The 22794-nt window shown below is 40.3% G+C and overlaps 2 protein-coding genes across 4 annotated transcripts; one reads left to right on the top strand and one right to left on the bottom strand.

Annotated features, from left to right (window-relative positions):
- Positions 1–2972: 2972 nt before the first annotated feature.
- On the bottom strand, positions 2973–10097 carry LOC102233173. Of its 3 annotated transcripts, none has more exons than XM_023341309.1 (6): positions 9987–10097; positions 9853–9900; positions 7786–7880; positions 6383–6478; positions 6110–6271; positions 2973–4089 (listed from the first exon to the last, which is right to left on the bottom strand). In XM_023341309.1, exons 2-6 carry the CDS (start codon positions 9887–9889, stop codon positions 3871–3873), a joined length of 609 nt encoding a protein of 202 aa, XP_023197077.1. In that variant the 5' UTR covers positions 9890–9900; positions 9987–10097; the 3' UTR covers positions 2973–3870. The 3 variants fall into 3 exon arrangements, with proteins under 3 accessions (XP_023197077.1, XP_023197076.1, XP_005810014.1); XM_023341308.1 differs by having other exon boundaries at positions 7786–7892; XM_005809957.2 differs by having other exon boundaries at positions 9853–10085.
- Positions 10098–11012: 915 nt separating this feature from the next.
- Positions 11013–22172, top strand: LOC102233434 (ras-related protein Rab-37-like). Its single transcript, XM_023341307.1, has 9 exons — positions 11013–11785; positions 17806–17916; positions 18073–18114; positions 18281–18347; positions 18463–18515; positions 18770–18835; positions 19999–20055; positions 20140–20216; positions 20571–22172. Exons 1-9 carry the CDS (start codon positions 11639–11641, stop codon positions 20674–20676), a joined length of 726 nt encoding a protein of 241 aa, XP_023197075.1. The 5' UTR covers positions 11013–11638; the 3' UTR covers positions 20677–22172.
- Positions 22173–22794: the final 622 nt, after the last annotated feature.

Raw genomic sequence — 22794 nt, forward strand, 5'->3', positions numbered from 1 at the left:
TGAGTTTGCTTTATTTTTTTTGTATGGTGATGTGATTTATTTTATTTTTTTCAGTCACTGCAGGTTTTCTCTGGTGGCTGTTGCTTAAAGTCAGGAGTCTGGTTTTAAAGAACACCTGTACTGTGTTTTTTTTTGTGAGGGGGATGTTGCAATCTTTCATTTGACCACTAGATGTCGCACGATCTTTAATTCACAACGTAATCATTTCTTTCCTTTTACCTGCCCTTTTACTGTTGCAAACTGTGGACAAATATGTTGTAACTATACTTTTAGAAATATTCAGCCTATTCAGAGATCAAGAACTGGTGAATTTTAGAAATGTACTGCTGTTTTTGTTAAACTACGCCGTCTTTCTATTTGCATCCGTATGTCATTCACTATATGTTGATTTAAGTGTGTGTCTTCTTGGTTCTTGTTTTTCTGTAGTAATCCTCACCCAAATATTGCCGTTCTCCAAAAGCTGCACTACCTGTACTGGCCAGGAGGTGTCACACATTCACCACTTCACAGCTAACTGGAAGTGGGTTTATAAAGTTGAGAGTTTGAAGCCGTTTTTCAGGTTTTAATCTTTACTTGCTTCAGAAACTGAGCGAAAACCGCAACAGCTGATTGATCAAATGGTATTTTGTCTCTGAGCAAGCTTTCACCAGAAGCTGGAGGGGGGAAAAAAGCAGCAGTTATCTGAAGTTGGTGGTATGCAGAGGGAGTGTGGGTGAGGCTTGGTGTAAAGTAGGGAGGTTGAATGCCATCGTTAAGGGGGGGGGGGGAATGATTGATGGGAGGAGTATGCCACATTGTTTTCATGTTCTTTGGAAACTTGTAGTTCACTTTGTGTCCCGCAGTATGCACCGAAAATATCTGTACATAAGAGCCTGAATTTCTTTTCAATTATTAACGTTTTGCTGTTTCAGCTCTGTGGGCCCAGATTTAGGTTGAACGTAGATTTTTTTAAAATTTAGCCAACGTGTTTCTTCTGACTGGAAGTAATATAAACCTTTTTGTAGGTACAATGCCTTGTAAAATTATTTACCCTTGGAACGTTTTCACCTTATAACCATAAAATCAAAGTGTTTTTTCTATGGTGGAGCAACACAAGTCTGAAACAAACAAAAAAAAATCTAAAATGAACTAGAAGTTTAAAGCAGGGTGTGGTTATATTTAAACATGACTGTTTTGTTCAAACCATTATCTGGAAAATGGAAAAAGTTTGGTCACGACTGCAAACTTGTGGCACTGCAGAGTCGAGGCTCACGTAAGAGAATCGGTCAAATGGACATCTACTAGCTGTGGGCTCCACAAATATGACCTTCACGGATGAGAGGCAAGAAAGCCATAAGAAGTCCCAGTTAAAGTTTCACAATAACCATTTCTTGAAATTAGGAAAGGGAACTAACCATGTGTATCACCCTGAAAACGGCATTCCAACAGTGAAACATGGCGGTGTCCTTTTCTTCTGCGAGGGGTTAAAGAAGCTGATGAACTCTAATGGGAAGACGGATTTAAGGTAAACACACGACAGTCCTGGGGAAAATCTGTTAGAGGCTGACAAAAGACAAGAGACTGGGGTATAAATTCAGTCTGTAGCAGAAGTAAGACACTGTATCAGGAAGATACAACCTGAGCTGCAATGGAAAGGTTTACATGAGTGGATGTTCATTTGCTAGAATGGCATAGTCAAAGTTCAGACCCTAAATCAAGTTGAAAATCTATGGCAAAATATGGAAAGAATGTACAAGATTTTTGTTTCTCCTTAAGTAAGAAGCTGTTAGAGATATACCCAAAAAGTCTTGCAGCTGTCTTTGCTGCAATATGTGCTTCTACAAAGTATTGACGCATGCAAATATGTGCTACACTTTTCAGATTATCTGTAAAAAAAAAAAATAAAGAAATCCTGAAAACCAAATCAGAACTCTGACCTACGTTTTACCAGTAACATACATTGGACGTTGCGGTTACAACTTGACAACATGTAAAAGGCCAGTATGTTTGCCATGGCAAGGCATCGTATGTACCTTCAGTCGGTGTGTGGTTTCCTTTGGTGAATGTTTGACCCCGGTTAAAGAGTAACTCTGTCCTGCCATACCTTCCCTATTTTAACAGTGACCAATGAATCCAACCGTGTTAAAGTTTCGGCAAACAAGACCCTACCAGACTGGTTTTTTTCCATGGTGCATTTCCATTAAAACCCAAGTCAACATGCTTTGACAACAGAGTTTATGACAGGCAACATACATAACTCTTGGCATTACTGGTATCAAGCTGGACTCAGCTTAGGTGACACAAAGCTCCTTACACTTTGAGTCATCACTAAGAATCTTAAGAGTAGATCGATAACACAACGTCTTTCATCTCACCTTGCACCATTGATGATTTACCTTAAAGAAACCTGTCTTAAGTAATAAAGTAAATTCTTTTAAAATGCTTTTTGATATTCAATCAGTCATCAGTAAAAGGGCTGAGCAAGCCGATATTTAAACATTACAACCAGCCTTGGAGTATGTGAGTTACTGTTAAACCATTTAGGAACTCTTGGATAAACTCCTGGTGAAAGACCAGATTAGATTATAAGATTAGATTATTTTTGCACCCTAGTGCCATTTCATAGCACAATCAAGTAACTATGTTCCCTTCAGTTGTTATAAAAATGCTGTATACATCAATATGACTTAATAGAAATTTGACTTCATAATTTAACGCCTTAAAATTGGGCCTCTGTCTCTTTAAAAAACCCCGCTCTTCCAGAAACTCCGCCTTCAGGAAGTCATCCCAACAGTGCTCCTCAATTTACCCTTTAACAGCGTTTTTACCATTGTTTCACTGAGAAGCAGCTCTAAGAATGAGCCCGACTTATGTGCAGTTTCACCAGGTGTTTGCTAATTGTTGCTGGCTAGTCTGAAGGAGCTGAAGGGGGAGCACTGCAGCAGAAGCTCGGAAACTTTAACACTCGTGGACTGGAAAAAAAATGCATGTAGTTCAGTGATGAAAATTTAATAAAACTGCATGAGTTGAAGCACATTGCATTATAGTATCAGAGCAAATTAATAACAGCGTTTTCAGTATTTGTATGCTTGGTCTAACATTGAGTGTTGTGAAAAACACACAGGTTAGCTATTTGTCATCTCCTAGAATGTAGAGCATTTGTAAGAACTGGTAATAAGTCACTGCTCAGGAACTTAGATCACTCATTATTGATTTCAGGTCAGTCACTCTGGAGGGTTTTCCATTAACGGCCTGTTTAAGGTCAGTCCACAACATCATAGTTGGATTTAAGCCAAGACTTTAACTAGTCCGCTGCAACACATTCATTTGGGTTTTTATTAGCATTTCGGAGGAGGACCTGCTGGCGCGCTTTGGGTTGTTGAAGTGCCAAATAAGCCAAGTGCATTTATTAACAACAATTTACAAAGTTCAGAAAATCCAACATGCACTGCTAAATTCATCATCAGATTTGCTATGATTAATGTTAATACAGCAACCGAGACGAGTGAATTCTGAAAAGGTACATGAAATCAAGTATTTTCCACATGCACTTGTAGCAACAGGTTGATGCAGATTTTTTTTTTTTTTTGGTCCATCTGACAAAATTGCTTCTTTTTACTCGAATTGTGAAGAATCTTTGTGAATCTGTGGCACAGAAATTTTTCTAATCGTTTTGCTTTTTCACTTTGGAAAAACCTGGCACCTTCAGCAACGGTTTGTGCCCTTTTGCTTATCGTCGTATGTTCTGTCAGGCCGGTTTTGAACCACCCTTTGAAAGAGCGAAAAGGCAGCGCAGTCATGCTCGGCTCGGGCTGGAGGAGCGCACAGCTCGAGTCAGAGTCATTGTCGCGTGAACACTCCCAAGAATTGAACAGATTCATCAGCTCTGACTCAAACGGCCGTTCGGTTAGCAGAACCAGTGGGAATGTCTTGGCAGCGGGGGTCTTCTTTGCCCATCAGGGAGACAGAGGCGTAACTCTGCGCCGCTGTGCCACGTGTTTCTTCACGCGAGTGTGAGGTGTTTATGGACAGGTGAACGTCCAAAGATTGATTGTTGGTTGGAGAAGCTTGTGGATTAGAATAAAATATTTCCTCGTATGTTGGTGGCGGCTGGAACGAAATAAGACAAAAAAAAATAATAATAAAATTATGTGATGTCTACAGACCAACAGCTCAGATATTAGGAAAGAATTTGATGCTTAAATTGGTTTAATGAAATATCAGAGCAAAATATATGTTATACAACCACCGGCCACTTTATTAGATACACAACGCTAGTAGTAGATTTAGCCTTCAGAACAATGTGAATTTATCATATCGCACATTCAACACAGTAAAAATTAAAAAAGAAATTTTGGTCAGTTGCTGCAGATTCGCTGGCTGTACATCTGTAGCTGCACTTCAACTGCAAATGTGCGCAAGATGTTGCCGATATTCCACTAGTGTCGAAAAAAACCACAACTTCAAAACTGCAGTGTCTACATTAAATAAGAAACTAGAGAAGAAATTAGAATAACATGTTTACAAGTTTGTTCACAAGATAAGTCGTCAAAAAACATGCCGCGCCATGATCCTCCTACCACTTCCTGCCGTCTTCTTTGTCTCTTCCGCCAGCAGTGACATCCGGTTGTTGATCACGTGAGGTGCGAAGAAAGTGTTTCCGTTGCGAAATACACTAATTTTGATACAGACGAAAAACCACCAAAAACGTATTTTTGAAGAACGTGAGTTTTTTTCAAATAAACTGCTGTGTTTGCATCAAGCAAATTTATTTCTGTAATTCATCGTACTCTGGAAAGCACATGGTAATGATCTGAGCTCTGTGACTTTATGCATTATGATGCCACACTGTCGCCTTAGAGCAGGGGTGGGCAATCCTGGTCCTCGAGGGCCGGTGTCCTGCAACTCTTAAATGTCTCCCTGGACCAACACACTTGAATCCAACAGCTGAATCACCTCCTAAGTGCAGTCAAGTTCTCCAGAGTCCTGCTAATGACCTCATTATTTGACTCAGGTGTGTTGAAGTAGAGATGCATCTAAAAGTTGCAGGAGACCGGCCCTCAAGGTCTGGAGTTGCCCACCCCTGCCTTAGAGGGAACAGTGTGGCAGCATTAGAGTATGAACACAGTCCATACTCTGGCTGACTGTGGGGTTTAAGCAAAGGGGTCTAAACCTAAGAATTACAAGAAAAAAAACCTCACAAAGCTATCACACCATTTCAACCAACCTGATGCAAGACAGGATGACTCCATCGTGTTATTAGGTTTATGTCAAATTCCGACTCTACTATCTGGAAGACTCAGTTTGATTGGGCTAGAGAATAACACTTCTTCTGTTTTGGTTTTACTTGTTCTCTTTGGTGTGCTTCATAATCCATTTTCATTTTGAAAGTGAGGACACATTTTCAGGCGGGCTTGAGTTTGCGTGCTCCGACGAGCCTTTACATCTGAGCGAACGATCTGATTAAACCAACTCTGGTTCCCTTAAAGCAGACCATAGACAGCTGATATGGAAGCCACCATCGCCTCAGCTTCCTGTTTTTAGCTAATCAGGGTGGCTGTAACTGTGGTGCTTCAAGGCTTCTTGTGTTGTGCAAGCACTTATGATTCTGCATGTCTCAGTATTCACCAGTGATAATTCTCCTGGTCTATCCTCTGACATTAAGAAGGCATTTTCATCACACATAACTATTATTCAAATAAATTGATATTTCCACTTTCTCCAACAATTCTTTGTAGAACTGAGAGATGTTTGTGTGTAAAAACAGCCAACATCTCAGCCGTTTGTGTGAACCCGTAAATGCGTACAGCGTTTTTCATTTTTACTTCAACAAAGTTACTTAAATCGGATTATATTTGACTGCTGTCCATTCATCACTCTTACGATTGGCAGTGTAAATTTGGACTTTTATGTTGAAGCCACTCGTATCATAGTCACATTTCCTGGTGATAACAGACTCCACTGTGTCACGCACGCTGCTAGTTCTGCTGGGGAGAGAATCTCCTTAATAACCAGACCTGTTGCTGACGTGTACAGCATTAAAGCCACTAAATAAAAAAGGCTTTTCCCACTGGCGCGCCTAATAAAGTGGCCGCTGATTCTTTAAAAGTGGAGAACTGATGGACTTCACCTCATCGTGACTGCTTTCCAGGCCAAAGCGCCGAGCGATCATGCTGTGGATCTGTCTTTGGCGGTCCTTCTTCCGCACGCTTTCGTAAGATGGCAGTCGTGGCTGCGGGCCCGACAGGTGGTAGTCGTTTGGCTTTCCGATGATAAACAGCGTTCCAGGAAGCTGAGGAAGGAGCACGATTAGAGAAGAAGCCAAAAGAGGCATTTTCATTTTGAACTCTCATGCACAGCGTTTGTTTTTGTTTCTTTGTTGTTGTTTTTTTAAGAATCCTACCTGTGATCCCATCGCTCGCTGATTCAAGGCGGCATTGTGCCCACGGTGGGCGATGCCAAAGAGAGAATGTCTGCTGCTGTACTGGGGCAGGTCATTCTGGGAATGAAGTTCAAACCCACAGCGAGATTAGATACAGTTGTGCTCTAAGTGCAGTTGAAAGCAAAGGTTTACGTCGATAACAAAAAGGGGACACACACACACACACACACACACACACACGCCCGCACACGCACATTTTTTTTTCCTCACTGTAAATCCCCAAAGCAGTTTTGAAATTACAATTTCGCAGAATTCCCACTTTAAAGTCAAAATGGAAATAAACAAGTCAGGAGTCTGATATTATAATCAGAATTCTTCCGTTTTTTAAATCCATCCATCCATTTTCTAACACCCTTATCCCTGGTGGGGTCGGGAGGTGCTGGTGCCTATCTTCCGGGCAAGAGGAGGGGTCACCCTGGACAGGTCGCCAGTCTGTCGCAGGGCAACACAGAGATAGACAGGACACACACTCACACGTAGGGAGAATTTAGAGGGACCAATTAACCTGACAGTCATGTTTTTGGACTGTGGGAGGAAGCCGGAGTACCCGGAGAGAACCCACGCATGCACAGGGAGAACACGCAAACTCCATGCAGAAAGACCCCGGGCCGGGAATCGAACCCTGGACCTTCTTGCTGCAAGGCAACAGCTCTCTTTTTTCAAATCCTTTTTTGTAAATGTATATACTTTTTTCGCACTACCCTTAAGTTTTCAGGAGTGCTGGACGCCGGTGCCTGATATTGTAATACATTTAAAAAGTCTTGCTGATAGAACACAACTCTTATTAACTGTAATTGTTACAGAATTGCATATCTTATCTGCTATGATTTTAATTTTTAACTTTAAAAAAAAATCATTACTCTTGGACTCTTGGTCCAAATTCTGGCTCTAAAGAAAGCTTTGAATGACATTCTCATAAGGAAGAACTAAAATTAGTTCTCTTGTAAATACTACTGCAATATGAAAATATGTAAGGTCACGACTGACATCTATTTGTGAAAAAAAAAATCAAGGTAAAGGTTGCAATATATTTTAAACTAAAAGAAAAATGTGTTTATATTCTTTTCACATTTGATATCGATGCAAACTGGAAAAAAATCCTACTGCATGAAGGCAATTATGACCACTTTGCTCTTAGTACTAGATTTTGCCACCAATAAACTGAATCACAATACGGCTTTTTCAGACCATGTTTAAAAAGCATGCTAGCATGATGGGCAGCCCTAAAACCCTGTTTCCATGGTGTCAAACCGCTGCACTTTACTCTTTAAGTTTAATTCCACGCCCCCTCTCAGCCTGATTTCACTTTATATCTTATTGTACAACCAAACTCAGTGTTGTGTGCAGCCAGTGTTCATTCTTACTGCATACTCCTGTGTCCTGCAGGGCCTGAGTCTGCAGCAGAGTAGATCCTTTCTGTAGAGCACCACCACCAGCAGCAGTATCACTAAACAGAAGACTGCACATGACCCTGAGGTTAAGGAGAAACGCAATGAAACATCTTCAGCAGAAAGACAGAAAGATGAGGAAAACACAATCCACATAGAGCAGGCAGCAATGTGGCTCAACCATGGGAAGAGGGTGAGCCCTGCGCTCTGTACTTTGTTGCAACTCTAATTATTGTGTTTCTTAAGATTTCATCTGTCAGGTTTTTAATGTTCTATGTGCTTCATTTCGGCACCAGGTTCACAGCTCAAATAGCACTGAATATGTGTCGACGCAAAAACACTCCCGGAGCAGCAGGTGGAGGTCGGAGTTGTGTTTTCCTTGTCCACCAGGACAGCAAATGCAGATGGGATCAAGACATTTGAAAACACAAAGCTGAATGAATGAAGTCACCCTTTAAAAACGCTTTGAATTACTTTATTTTTTAATTATTATTATTTTCACTGCACAGCTGGGGATTCTTAAAGATGGCAGAACGATTCATCCCTTTCAACTGGTTAAAGTTTATTAGACTTTAAAAGATTACAGGTCTGGACGATTCCGAGCGAATTTATGAGGTCTTATTAGAAATACATGCAGCTACGTTTACGGGAAAATATTCCTCCATGTGATTTAGTCACATTAGATGAGGATGAAAAGACTTTTTAAATAGACGTCACGAATATGAATCTTGCTCATTAACATCTGCACATAAAGCACAGATAAAAGTGTAATTAAAAGGCTTGTATTAAACTTTTTTTTTTTTAACCATCTTTCTGATATGGCTGGCAGTTTAGATCACTTATTTGTGTGGAGAAATCGGATGCAAGAAAGAAAAACTCTCCTGGGATTTTTGTGAGTTTTGTGAAGGCAACATTTGTTGTTATTCCTTTTTCTCGTGCGTCTTCAAAACGACCTCTCAATCTGCATTTGTGCAGACAGCTCTTGTGTGTGTGTTTGTGTTTTGGTTCTCACTTGTGTTTTCTTTCTGCTGAGTTTGTTTAGTATTGTTGCTGTTCAGGTCTTGCCCGTTTCTGTTCTTTTCGTATTTTTGGTTGAGATTCATATTAGTATCTCATATTTGCATTTAGTTTCTGTTTTTTTAGCTCATTGCCTTTGTGTCACTGTGTTAATTTGCCTCCTTTCGATCACACATATGACGATGCCAACTGGGTAAACTCTGAGTGCTTTCATTTGGTTATTTCTGCGTATTGTAGCAAATCTGTTTTTGCGGGCAGGTCGATAATTAAACCGCCATACGACACACTGCTGGTCCGTGCAGGGTCAAGGAAAAGCATCTCAAAGTGACTGCAACTTATTTCTAAAGATCCATGTGAACAGTGGAAGTCTGTGGTTACGCACCACACAGGAAGTGACACTTTGCAGATCGTTGTCAGTGATAGCCGCTCAGTTTAATATAACAAGGCTACACTGCAATATTTGACATTTTCACAGTGCATCACTTTTACCTCCACAGAGTCAATCTGGTGTGTTTCACAAAAAAAAGCAGCAATAAAAAAAAATTTTTGTAACATTAAAATATTATTGAAATACCAAATTCCTTATTGTAGAAACATTAGACTTGAAGGAAGACTGTCTCACTGTAAGAGTTTGCAAACACTTCAGTAAAGTCTAATGCGGGGAAGAAAATTGCCTCCTTGGTTTGAAGGAATTTCAGAGCAAAATTTTGTAAACTAAGGCAACAAAAAAAAAAAACGAAATTAAATTCAATGATGCTGCAACGTTTTTTTTTTTTTGTTTGTTTTGTTTTTTTTTTAATAAGTGCTTGAACGCAAAAATGTTTATGACAGATAACCAAATCACACACACTCAAACTTGTTCAAGTCGTTGATCAGACTCAAACAAGTCTCGTTGACGTTTTCTGGCTTATGGCAAGACGGTCTAAAACTGTGTGCAAAACGATCCGGCGAATTCTTACACGATGTGGTTTTTCCCCTCAAAGTTCAACCCTGTCCGCAGAAACAAGTCAGAGACAAACGACTTACCTGAACCCAAGATGACAGTCAGCAGGAACGGATCCATGGCAGGAGACCCTGTTGGAGCCAGAAGTTAGAAAAAGGAAAAAAAAAAGAATATATTCTCAGTATCTATATTCAGTCGGGGTGTTTTCCCTGCATACATCAACTTCTCTTTCAAATGAGTCCTTGCTTTCCACTTGGACTACAAGGGAACAGTCTTTATGTTCGGGGTTTCTTTGAACTATCCGTCCTGAGACAGAGGGTAAATATTAACGCCGTGTAAAGAGAGAGAGAGAGAGAGAGAGAGGGTGCGTTTCATGCCCCCATTCTGGGGGGGGGGGGACATAAAACACAGTACTTTGAAGCTGAGTCTTTTGCAAACTCTAGTGGAAGCTGCTGGAAGTGCACACAGACAGAGGGAAGTGTCATAGTAGTGGTCAAAACAACAGATCACACAGATCTTTTGAATTACTTCAGAAATGCACAACAAGTAACATAGGTTGAGGTTTTTTTGTGTGTGTTTTTTGATTATCCCTCAATACATTATGCTGTGTTCAGTAGCAGCTGGCTGACAAAAGTGGCACCACTATTCAACAAATGTGATACAAAGCTATTTATTCGACTAACTGGGCAAAGATGTCAGACTAGTTCAACCCCATGTTGAAATATGAAGCAGTGATTTGTTCAGTTACTTGAAGGCACTTGTAAGAGAACACACCTAAACGTTAAACATGTCCCTGTGCTCAAATTACTTTTCAATCTTTTCTAGAGGTACCGTCTTTTTTGTCCAGGCATGTTTCATTAGTTTCTATTTTCAAACGACTGTTGAACCATATTTCAAAAGTAACCTTTGCAATGTTTGTTATCACTTTTGTGAGTTTACCCTTTGTGAAAAATAAATATACTAAGTATATAAGTTTTTCGCATACTTGAAGCCAGACTAGACGTCAGTGTACTTCAAGTTTGTTAAGGATTATTTGACTTGAAGCATGTTATTTTGGGACAACCAATTTTGTGCTTATGGTATTTTAAATGTAATTAAATTGAAGAAAATCACAATTTTAAGCGTACTAAGTGTGCTTTTTAGGAACAACTCAAGGTATACTTTCTACACTTAAAGCATTAGGTTCTCTACGTAATAAATACGTGCTTGATAAGTATATCTTAGGTGTACCATTTTTGTGGTCGAATTACATCTAAAGTATATTTAGAATGTTTTCTAAATATATGAGCCTCATATATATTATATATTAATACTATGGTCATATCTGTCACTAAACTGTCAATGTTTGATGTTTTGAGGCACAAACAAATTATTTATCACTTTGTTAAACAACATTACAGTAAGTTCCACGAGTCCCTTTCAATGTTATTTTGTTGCCCTCCAGTCGAAATACAAGGGAACTGCTGATTTAGAAAATACGTTCCCTATGCAGAATAAATCCTCAAACGTGTTTCCATAGCCTCTACTCCTCCATTCATGCTAACGTCCAAGTCATCCACGCAATCTCCAACTCGGTGTGCTGCTCTCTCCATCCTCCGCCCTGCTGTTACATCGTGCCATCACGACTCGTCTTTTTTTTTTTTTCTTTTTTCTGTTTCTTAATGTTAAGTGATGTAGAAAGCGGTTCAGCCCCAAGGAGGAGCTTATTTAGGAGCGCGGAGAGCCCGGAGGAGGAGAGCACTGAGCGGTGCTGCGTGGGGGAGGCTCTGGTCGGTGCGTCGTTTCTCGGCTCTTTCCGTCTCCTTCGCTTCTCCGGGTTTTCCGCGGATCTGTCGTTTCAGCGGCGCGCGGTGGGAGAGCACGTCCGGGATGGAGCGGATGGAGTCAATGGAGCCGATCTCGGCGTGCTACAAGACGGCGTACCCGGAGATCAACCCCGACAGCGGCTACGGCTCCGGAGAGAACCAGGCGAGGACCCCTCCGGCCCCGAGCTACGACGAAGACCTGGTGCACAAGGTAAACAAATCTGCTGGAGGCGAGATTTCTCTTCTGTTTTTAAATGTTTTTTTTTTTTTTTTTTTTTTAGTCATCATTATTTATTTGTTTGTGTTTTCTTTTTCTTTTTGCTAATTTGCCATCGGCTCCGGGTGTAGCTCGGCGCTGTCCGTGGTGCTGATCCGGACTTTGATGCAGTTTTCTCTGGAGTTGGTCTCCTTCCAGACTCACTCAGGCATCCGATCAACTCCCATACCCTCTGCTTCTGGGGGGCTGAAGCTGTCCACCCTGCCGGAGAATGAAGGAAGGCTTTAAAAGAGGCCAATTCTATCAACAAAAATTACTTCCGAGGATCAGTTGTTGTTTTTATTCTCCCCACAAGAGAAACATTTCACACAAATCATGAAAATGTAGGGGGGAAATGATGAAATTCTGCTCGATTAGGTTAAATGTTACATTCTCATTCTTGCCCCCCACCCCTCCAATTTAAGTTCCTACAGGACTGTGTTAGTTGTATTAATCTGTGATGTTTAAAGTGCAACAGTACATTGAATCTCTTCCCTCCAGCTGGCTCAGAGGCTTCACTGTCAGTGGAGATAAAAACATAAAGAAAGAGAGAGAGAGAGAAAAAACCCAGTCCCTTTAGGCTCCAGTCAAATGTCACATCGAGTTACCAAGCTGCGTTGCAGAAACAACTCTCTCTGTGAGCTTTTAACTCTAAAGGCCTTCAGCTGGCTCCAGTCCGCAGCGCACTACACCCCTCTGTAACCGCACCACCACCCAACGAGATCAGCCCCCTCAACTTCTCTGAGTGGATGCGGTGTCTCTCTGAGACACGACGAGGAGAGCGGCTGTCTTAAAAGCCGGCGGTCAAACTGGACCTGATTGTATGTTAACCAAAAGCACTTTGACTTAATGCCTCTAATGACGCCCGAAGACGTGTGTGTGTGTGTGTGCTTTGTGTGTGTGTGTAGGGGTGTGTTTGCGCAAGATTCGCGGTTAACTGAATGACAGTAATTTATCAACAGAAATGAAGCTGTGGGGGGGAAGAAGAAAAAAATTGGCTGAAATCATTTTTTATTTCACCAATCAGCAGACTGACTGCTGCCTCTTGTGTTAGAAATGTGTGAGGATTTGAGTTTTCTTTGTGTTTATTTTAGGTTTCTGTGTCTATTGAGTCTCCGTGTTGCCCTGTCTACCCCTTGATTGTTTCCCTCTGTGTATTTAATCCCACCTGTGCTCCTTGTTCCTCGTGGGGTCCTTGTCCAATCCGTTGTGTCAAGCTGTCTTGCTGATGTTTGTCCTGTTACCAGTTGCCACCAGCATTGAGCATCAGTCTTCCGCTCATTCTGTGCTGCCTGGATTTCGGATTTGTATTCACATCGTCATTAAAAACATCATTCTTTCGCTCCAACCCGGGCCCTCGGCGTCCTCCTCACCACCCCATTCACCGCACTTCATGACAAAATAGACATGATCCAGATGTCATTGTTCTGCACCTATCTCCCTGGTACTGACATTGCTTACACAACAGTTTTCTTGATCATCCAGAACCACAAAGTGATAGATGTAGTTGCATTTAGGATGTTCTGAACAGGCATGTATTGTTCATTCCTGAGAAATGTGCCACAGCGTCACGTCGCCACAAGTGAGGTAAAGACATTCGGACAACCACCGTTTGTCAAGAAAAGCACCAAATAAGCCACTTATTTCCAAAAATAAAAGCAAAATAAAATAAAATGAAGTACAAGAACGGACAGAATATTGGTGAGAAAGCTACACTCGGGCTTTCTTAAATGCTAAAAGCCACACTGGGCCCTGCATTGTGCTGACAGTGAAACACTCTGATTCAATCTGTTTGTGGATTTGCTCCTCATCCATTAAACTCCCAGCTCTGCCAAACAAGACGGCAGTAAACAGAGCGAGGTCGCAATGCCCTTCGAGAGCAACTACTTCAGGCCACAATTTGAGGATTAAGTATGTATCAAAAAAAGGAAAAAAAAACCACAAAAACGAGATGGAGCACCTTGTCACAGGAAGCTAATTATTTGAGCTCAAATCCAAGTACTAATGAGACCATAATGAGTCAAAATGAGGCAGGATTTGGTTTCAAGGGGTGACAATAAGCCTCTCAGAGTAGGCAAGTAAGTAGGACTTTATTTATATAGCGCTTTTCAAGACATGAACAAAAAATCACAAAGTCAACTGATACGACAGCATAGGAGCCAGCAACGGCTAAAACACACAAGAGGAGCAAATAAAAACGGGGAGAGAAATGTTTTAAGCATATGCTAAAAGACTGGCAAGACTTGCTGACTGAATTTTGACCAAATCCCAACCATTCTGGGCTAAGACACGCTAAGACGTGAACATGGTACATTGAAAAAAATAAATAAATAAATAAACAAGGAAGAAACCAGAGACCTGGCGTGTATCCAAACTAGATCTAGAGTCAAAAGGTTTTAGTTCGGAACAGAAGATTTTTCCAAACGACCAAAAAGTTACAAGTGTCACCTTTATCCCAAGTATGAATTTTTTTTTTTCTGGTGCAGAGATAACTATTTCACTTCCGTTTTAAATTAACTGAAGAAAAATGTGTGGCGCCCACATTTAGACATCTCACTTAACAAGAGATTAGTAATAAAAACGAACTCAAATATCAACAATTATCTTTCTTTTTCTCGAGAGTTATAAATCTTCGAAACGTACGGAATGTGTAATCGTTCTTAGATCAATTTGTTGCCATTTTACTCTCTGCCAAGCATTGCAAAACGTCACGAGTGAAAAACAATTTATCGCCACATCCTGTTGCGTTTCATACCGAATGGACTGGACTGGTTTCAGGGACGCAACACGCGCTTATTTGGAGATCTTTTTCAGAATATGAAAGGCACGTTGATAGAAAATTCCCTATCAAAGCTTCTGAAACACGAGAAGAGGCGCCAGAAACGTAACGAAGGGCTCATTACTGCAGTAGCAGCTGAGGAGGAGAGAAAGTGGGAGAAACTGGATCAGGATTTCCACACCGAAAGCCCAAATGTGTGGGTTGGAGGAAGTCGCATCCACTTTGAGTCATTCAACAGTGTTTGCTATTCATTTGAAAGGCTTGGCAGGTTGTAAGAGAATACATAAGTTAGACAAAAATAAAAAAAAAAATCATTGCCATAGCTCTACAGCTCCAATGGACTTTGGTTGCAAGGATTTTTTTTTTCTTTATTGGATTATATTGTAGTCATTTCTTTTTCTTATTTTGTTCTTCAAAATAAAGTGTGCACAAATAAAATGGCCACAGCCATTCCCTCTGCAACAGGAGCAGGTGCATTTCAAACTTTGGTCAAATCAAGCCATTCTTTCTCCGAAGAGACAGAGACAGTAGTTATGTACATGTGAGCAGCACAGATTGCGTCTGTCTGCCATCTTGGCCCGCCTCCGTTTTGTCCGTCTTCCTCCCGGGTCACTGGCGCACCGACTCTTTCTTTCTTCTCTGCTCTCCTCCTCTTCCTCACCTTCTGCGCTCCCTTAAACCTGTTTATGCTGGAGGCCAGAGATGGAGTCTTCGTGACATACAGAATACAATCCAAAAAATCAATTTTCAAAAAAATCGTTAAATCGATTTTAAAAATTTGTAAAAAATAAAAAAAAATGTAATTAACAATTAAATCATTTTAATCAAATTGTAAAAGTTTAAAAAAGTTTAAAAAATTCAAATTGTATGAACTGAAAAACAATTATTATTGAATTAAAGTGCCACAGTGGATACACTGTATGGTTTAACTGATGAAAGAACTTAGGATCCGTCAGTATTTGTTATATAAGCAGTACTGTCCACATTTATCTTGTAGGGTTTTTATATTTTGGGTTTTATTCCGGTGAAACCGCACATAGTATGTCATTGATTGATTTTTTTTTTTAAAAACATCAAAAACAAAACAAAAAAGTGCATACGCACGCTGTGTTTACCTGTGTGTTTGACAGATGCCAGGTTGCGGCATCCTCTGGTTTCAAATTCTCATCTCTTTTCCCTTATCCTCAGCGAGAAATAGAAGCAATATGGAACAACTAAAGGTATACTTTCTACACTTAAAGCATTAGGAGTTTAGCACAGTTTAGCAATATGGAAACTGTCGTCCTCTGCGGCGGCGATGATTTCAGTTCTCTAACATTGTTGTCTCTAATTTTGACAAACTAACGCAGCAAGAAGGCAGCCATGTTTAGTTGCATGAACAAGAGAAAGACTCAGAAATAATAATAATAATAAAAAGGAAACCCTGAGGCAGAGTAAAAACCCTACAATACAACTCTCTTTCTTCCTCTCTGAGACATGAAAGTAAAATCATCTTCCAGAAAGTCTGTGAAACTTCTGCCTAATTGCTTCCGGTCCCCAGAGGGGTTTGATGATAGACTCATTTTACCCCCATCTACTATCTATTAGCACAGTCATAAGCATTAAACAGGGTTTTTTTCCCCTCCTGTACAGATTCATGCGATGTTTGGAAGAGTTTCTATTATGAATTTTGAAGTGGAGATTGGACGGGGTGGGGGGTGATAAAATAGTGGGTTTGAACTCATGAATGTTTATTGTTAGATCTGAAACTTGAAGTTTGGTCAACGTCTCGAAAACGAAAAGCTGTGTAGCTAGCGGACTAATTTCCGCTCTAATGTTGGACGTGTTCCGGGGGACTCAACACAGTAATGGTATTATTAAAAGAAGAAAAGCGAGTGTTTACCCTCGCTGCCTAATTCTAAGCAAAGATGTCAGAGCAGCTTGGTTGCACTTCGCTTACTGTCAGTGACTCAGCCGGGCCGCCTGCGGGGGAGGAAGCGGGACCTCGGTGAGACTCGACAAATGAAAAGCAGCTCAAACAAAGATGACGAATTGATTGGTGTCCCTGGCGACTGACTTGGGTGCTTCTGAAAGCTGTCTTTCAGTCATTTTTAAAACAAATTTTATTGCCTTGAAGGTTACATTCTCCAGCTTGTGAGTCACGCTGCGAGAGCCGTGCATGGCCAAACTCATAGAAAAGATATTATTATCATTATTCGAGCAGCTCGGAGAGAGGTGGGAGGGGAGGGGGAGGAGGAGGAGGAGGAGAAATCTCCTGTTTGACGCAGATCTTTGTTCATAGCTGAAGTATTAATAGATTTTAAGAAGCTAAAGCAGAGAAAAGTCGCCACTTTGTTTTATCGCCAAGTTATCTATTTACTTGTAATATGGAAATATGGAATTTCTTCTAAATTAGACAGAGCACAACCAAAGTCAGAATATGTTATTACATAACGCCATTAGTTAAAATCTTGCCCACTGAAGGAAAATGTGTGGATTGCGTTGTTTCAGCCATTCTTCCTCCCGAGAAAGCATGGGGTGAGGGTGGACAGTAACAACCTCTTTGAAAGGAGAAAAGCTCCAGCAGGGTACGAATTAGAGCTGCAGCTAACAATTATTTGTAATATGTTTCTTCTGACTATAAATCGATTCATATAATAATAGAAATCGGCACATTATGCATATTTTTCATTTAGCCCCCTTAAATGTTGTATAAAGTCTTTTTTATACAAAAGTATGAACACATTAAAAGATGCAAATAAACAATTTAATTATTTTTCTATATATCTATTAAAATATATATTAAAAATAATACAATATTAGAAATACAAATGCAAGATGCAAATGAACAATTAATTTAAAAAAAAACTCTTTTTAGTATTTTATTTCACATATTCAATGCAAAATGTGTACATTTATATACAGGCCCTGGTTAAATTACTGCTCTGACGGTTCTGTTGCCTTTTGTTTTTGGAGTCTACATACTCTAGTTAACAATTAATCCATTACTAAATTAGTTAATGATTATTTCAATAACCAATTCATTGTGATAAACACAATGAATCATTTCAGCCCTAGTCAGAATGATCAAACATCCATGGAGATTATGGAAACAATAGCTTCACTGTTGGCCTAATGCAGGCCACCCGGAATATGGTTACTGATGGTTGTAAAAAAAAAACCTTAATATTTGTGTTTTGTTTATGATTTCTTGCAGACCATCTTGGTCGGGGACAGCGGCGTAGGGAAGACCTCCCTTCTGGTTCAGTTTGACCAGGGCAAATTCATCCCAGGCTCCTTTTCTGCCACAGTTGGAATTGGATTTACGGTACGTTTGGGATCCACCCACTAATGGAAACCGAAGACTTTCCATCACTCATGCTCCTAAGAGACTCGTTGTTTGTTTCTTTTTTTAAGTGTGAGTTCCTCTCTAATCATATTATTTCTTCTTGCCTTTCTCGTTTGTCCCTTTTCCCCCCCTCAGAATAAAGAGGTAACTGTTGACAACGTAAAAGTCAAACTACAGGTCAGTGTTCACATCCGTTTTTAACAGGCAATTGATTTACTTCACGAGTAATAAGATTCTTCCTACGTTAGCTGTTTTTTGTTTTGTTTATTTATTCCAACTTCCTTTGCTACGTTAGTGAAGATATCAGGCAATTAGAAGCAGATCAGAGTGGTTTCTGTTTCAGATTTGGGACACAGCAGGACAGGAACGCTTCAGAAGTGTGACTCACGCATATTACAGAGACGCACATGGTGAGAATGAATGAATCACGACGTGAATTACAAAGTTCTACTCGTGCTTTGTACGCAGGCATACATGCGAAGCCGTGATTTGCTTCTTTCTTCCTTTCTTTCTTTCTTTCCAAAGCTTTGCTGCTTCTGTATGACATCACCAACAAATCGTCGTTCGACAACATCAGGGTGAGTCTCACACTCGACAGCGATGAAAACATAAAAGTAACCAGGGGGCCTGAAATCTAGTGAGACCTGTTTGTGTGTAGGTCAACGTAAAACCCCATGTTATTAGAGCAAATATTTGCACATTTTCTCTCCCTACGGCGACATGTGCAGCGTGGATCATTGTCAAACAAATGTTGTGAGAGAGCCTATCTGCAGGAACACTGTAACACTGCTGACCGCCTTTTCTGTGTGTTTGTTTCGTTTTCTCGGTCCAGGCGTGGTTAACAGAAATCCATGAGTATGCTCACACCGACGTAGTCATCATGTTGCTGGGCAACAAGGTGAGAAGGCGATGTTTGCGGTCTGTAATGGAAGTACGCGCTAATCGAATACAGAAGGCTGTGAGCTTCAGTGAAACAGAGTGGAAGTTGCTAAGTCTAAGTTTGGATGTGTTCAGATATGTTAATAGCAATAAGCCAAAGATCAGGATGATAGCATACAGGTAATCCGACCTTCAAGACACAGAGTTTAAAGGTATTGCCAAAATACCACACTGTAAAAAAAAAAAAAAAAAGGTCTCTAATTTGTGGTAAGATACTAGTAGCATCTGTTGATGCCAGAATTTTACCGTATACGGTCAAATTTTTAGCAGCCACAGCTCTCCGTATGTTCTGTAAATTAAAGATGGTTTTGTTTTACAGTGCAGTAGAAATAATTAGCATGCTGGTCAGCAATTATGAGAACATGACCCAAACACAGATTTTTTTAAACATTTTTTTTATGTCTCACTTCATTGACCTCTTGATAGAAAAATATTGAACAATATGGGCATAGCTGTCAACGATTTACATCATTCTATTCAGAAATATACTGCTCAAACAAATAAAGGGAACACTTAAACAACACAATATAACTCCAAGTACATCAAACTTCTGTGAAATCAAACTGTCCACTTAGGAAGCAACACTGATTGACAATCAATGTCACCTGCTGTTGTGCAAATGGAACTTTGTACAGAACAAAGGATTCAATGAGAATATTTCTTTCATTCAGATCTAGGATGTGTTATCTGAGTGTTCCCTTTATTTTTTTGAGCAGTGTATAAATCAGCATATTGTGAAATAACAGATGTGTTTTATATTGCACATTTCCCATAACTGAAGAGATGTCTTACAGAGTTGATTTAGTAACACGTTTTTGAAATATGAGAAGAAGACTTGGGGAAGGAAACAAGTCTCAAGCATTCAAGCTCGAGTGTTAACAAACTCAGACGTTGAACATCCACAAACTCCACACATTTTTCTTTTCCAATCATGTGTCCCTACATGTGATCCACGAGAATGCATTAAATACAAATACATTAAAACGTGTTCAAAGACATGCTGTGTGAAAGCTGATTTCAAAAGCAGTGATCTAACTTTAAGCTACACGGCACATTCTAGGGAAAACCTGCTCGCCACGTTTAATCTAATCTGAGCATCTCTGTGCTGCGTCCGTGTTTCAGGCCGACATGAGCGGCGAACGAGCGATCAGGAGAGACGAAGGAGAGAGGCTGGCCAGAGTGAGTCTCCGCACAGCTACACAAACACCACTGACACCACGGGTTCTGCTTCTTACCGCTGTTTGCTCCCCTGCGTTCATCCAGGAGTATTCGGTCCCTTTCATGGAGACGAGCGCCAAGACGGGAGTCAACGTAGAGCTCGCCTTCACAGCCGTAGCCAAGTATGAGACAGTTTTAATAAACACTTACAGTACATCTCTGTTGATACGGGTTGATGGTGGGGGGGGGGAGGAAGCGTTCACCTTCTTTTAATAAGTTTATTTTGCTTTTGCTTCCACCCCAGATCAGCAAACAAATTTCAATGTCAGATAAAGCTGTGGTGGCAACCTTCCTTTGTATTTCTCACAGTGCTGCGGGGGAAGATTTGTGGAATAATTATTTAAAAATATGTATTTGGTTTTATTTTAAGATATTTCCAATTCATAGTTTTTTTTGGGGGTGGGGGGTTTAACCTGGGACATGAGGGTTTCCAATATTTGTCTTTTTTTTACAGCAATTGTTGTTCTGTCCGTCAGGGAGCTGAAGCACCGGGCCGTCCAGCACCCCAGTGAGCCCAAGTTCCAAATTCACGAATACATCGAGTCACAGAAGGAGAAGTCCGGCTGCTGCAGCTACTTCTGAGTCTCACCTCCAAACACAGGCTGTCACGGATACGCAGAGAGCCGCTGAGTGGGAGGAACCTCCCTGCTGCGCCCCAAATATGTCGCTGCCATTCATGGGATATAAAAATTCACAAGTACATCCTAGGAAGAGTCGAGGAGAATATAGAGCCAGGTATTAATGTGGACGATCCACGGTTTAACTTCTGCCAAGAAGAGATTCTCCAAACTCTCTTGTCGTCAGAAGTTCACGCTTCGCCATGTACAAACCACATTTTTGATCTAAGGGAACATTGCCTTATGAATTTCTGTACTTAGCTAGCGGCTGACTTTCAGAGCGTGAGCACAACTTTAGCCAATTTGTTGAAGGTGTGCCTTTAAACAGCTGCAAAACTCACATCGTGTGCAATGCTATGCAAAAGTATTTGTACCCCTTACAACCAAAATCGTCAGTGTATTTTATTCACGCTTTTGGTGGGAGACCAACACAAGACGTACTTAATTGCCATATGGAGGAAAAATAATGAAACCTTTACTAGTAAAAATCCAAAAAGTCTAGATAGTGTGCACTGGGCTTTGACTGGGCCTTTCTAACACATAAATATTATGTGTTTAGGGTTGTTGTCCTGGTCGATGGTGAAACATTAGGGTGGCTTCTGAAGGCAGTTGATTGCATTGAAATTTTCAGTCACAACAGAGTAAAAGGGTCCAAGTTCAAATGTGCGGCATACTTTTCAGATTTTTTTTATGCATTGTTTTTCTTCCACTTCGCAATTTCTCACTTGTTTTCGTTGACTCGCCGCATAAAGTCAAACATGAAACATGAGAATGAAATTTGTGGCTATGACGTGATAAAAAGAGGAGATGTTAAAGGAGTATTGAAACTTTTGTAAGATGATGGATTGAGATGGGGTTAAATCTGCACATAAATACAACGCCCAACTTTAGGCACAGCATTTTCTGCTGGGAGAATGTACAGTAATGCCAGCGTGTGCGGATATCCTCCCATGGATACCATAATAACTGGGTCATAGACTAAAGTCTAGCCTCCAGTTTACCAAATACGTTCCTTTTATTGAGAAGCCATGACACAAATGACACTTAATTTGTACGTACTTGCAAATTATTATGATGCTAATATTACCATGGATTGCCATGGGTTAGACATTTGTAATATAACCGGTTTACAGGCGTCTGCTTTATGACGGTTGTCTGCGTGGACTATGCTTTGGTGTGTTTTTGTTTCGTTGTTGTTTCAAATGCAGCTAGTTGCGTTGCAAGACGCTGCCGGTGAGACTCCTTTTGCCAACTTTATGTTATTTTGCGTGTGCTGAAAAATGCAAATACGCTAAAAAAAATAAAAATAAAAAAAAATCAGAGACAAACCAGCTTCTTACTACGAATGTAAGACACAAAGAAAGGAAATCTCAAGAAGGACACGATAAATGTGTAAAATGTTTGCAGAAATCATTTATGAACATAAATGTAAATATATATATATATATATTCTATTGAATTCCAAAAAGTTAAATTATCTAATCAAAGTTGTTTTTTTTAAATTCATATCCATGTGTTATTTAAATCTGTTTGGTTGCAAAGACATTAGTTTCCTAAAACCAGCTGGAAGAGCTGAGGAAATATGGGATTACACTGCTGCATAAAAATTCAAACTAAAGAGCCAAAACACTCCGGGCTCTTTACATTGATCAGCTACTGGAATTTATTTTGAGTGTCTCCTGCCGTCTCCTTCTGTATATACTGTACTTATTTGTGCTAGAAATGCAGCGGACGTACTTTTAAAAATGCTCTCTGGACATCGCAACTGCAACAAACCTCCGAGCACCACTGACGCTAACATTGAACTTTGCTCAAAGCACATGCATTTTACTTTATTGCTAATATTGAGGTTTGGTTCTTTTTGCATGTAAGGCTGGATTGCATGTGCCACATCTGTGCGGTCTCACTTAGAAATATATCGAACCCAAATTCTTTTAAGTTGGAAATAACAAAAAGATAGATAATTAACATACCTGTTAAAGTTTCAAGTCAAAGCTCAGGGTAAAGTCGTGTTGTAAAGTGCATCATTTAATTATAATTACGCACAGACATAGTAAGAACGAATATATAACTTGTTCTTACT

Source organism: Xiphophorus maculatus, chromosome 10, assembly GCF_002775205.1.
Source record: "Xiphophorus maculatus strain JP 163 A chromosome 10, X_maculatus-5.0-male, whole genome shotgun sequence".
In the NCBI taxonomy this organism is placed as follows: domain Eukaryota; kingdom Metazoa; phylum Chordata; class Actinopteri; order Cyprinodontiformes; family Poeciliidae; genus Xiphophorus; species Xiphophorus maculatus.

Bases quoted from the DNA above. Each gene is read 5' to 3' on its own strand.
- LOC102233434 (XM_023341307.1), top strand. From the start codon at position 11,639: ATGGAGCGGATGGAGTCAATGGAGCCGATCTCGGCGTGCTACAAGACG. The intron at 18,348-18,462 runs GTGAGAATGAAT...TTCTTTCCAAAG, and splicing joins ATATTACAGAGACGCACATG to CTTTGCTGCTTCTGTATGAC. The intron at 18,516-18,769 runs GTGAGTCTCACA...TTCTCGGTCCAG, and splicing joins CGTCGTTCGACAACATCAGG to GCGTGGTTAACAGAAATCCA.
- LOC102233173 (XM_023341308.1), bottom strand. From the start codon at position 9,889: ATGGATCCGTTCCTGCTGACTGTCATCTTGGGTTCAG. The intron at 7,893-9,852 runs GTAAGTCGTTTG...CCTTAACCTCAG, and splicing joins GACTGTCATCTTGGGTTCAG to GGTCATGTGCAGTCTTCTGT. The intron at 6,272-6,382 runs GTAGGATTCTTA...CTCCTTCCTCAG, and splicing joins AGCGAGCGATGGGATCACAG to CTTCCTGGAACGCTGTTTAT.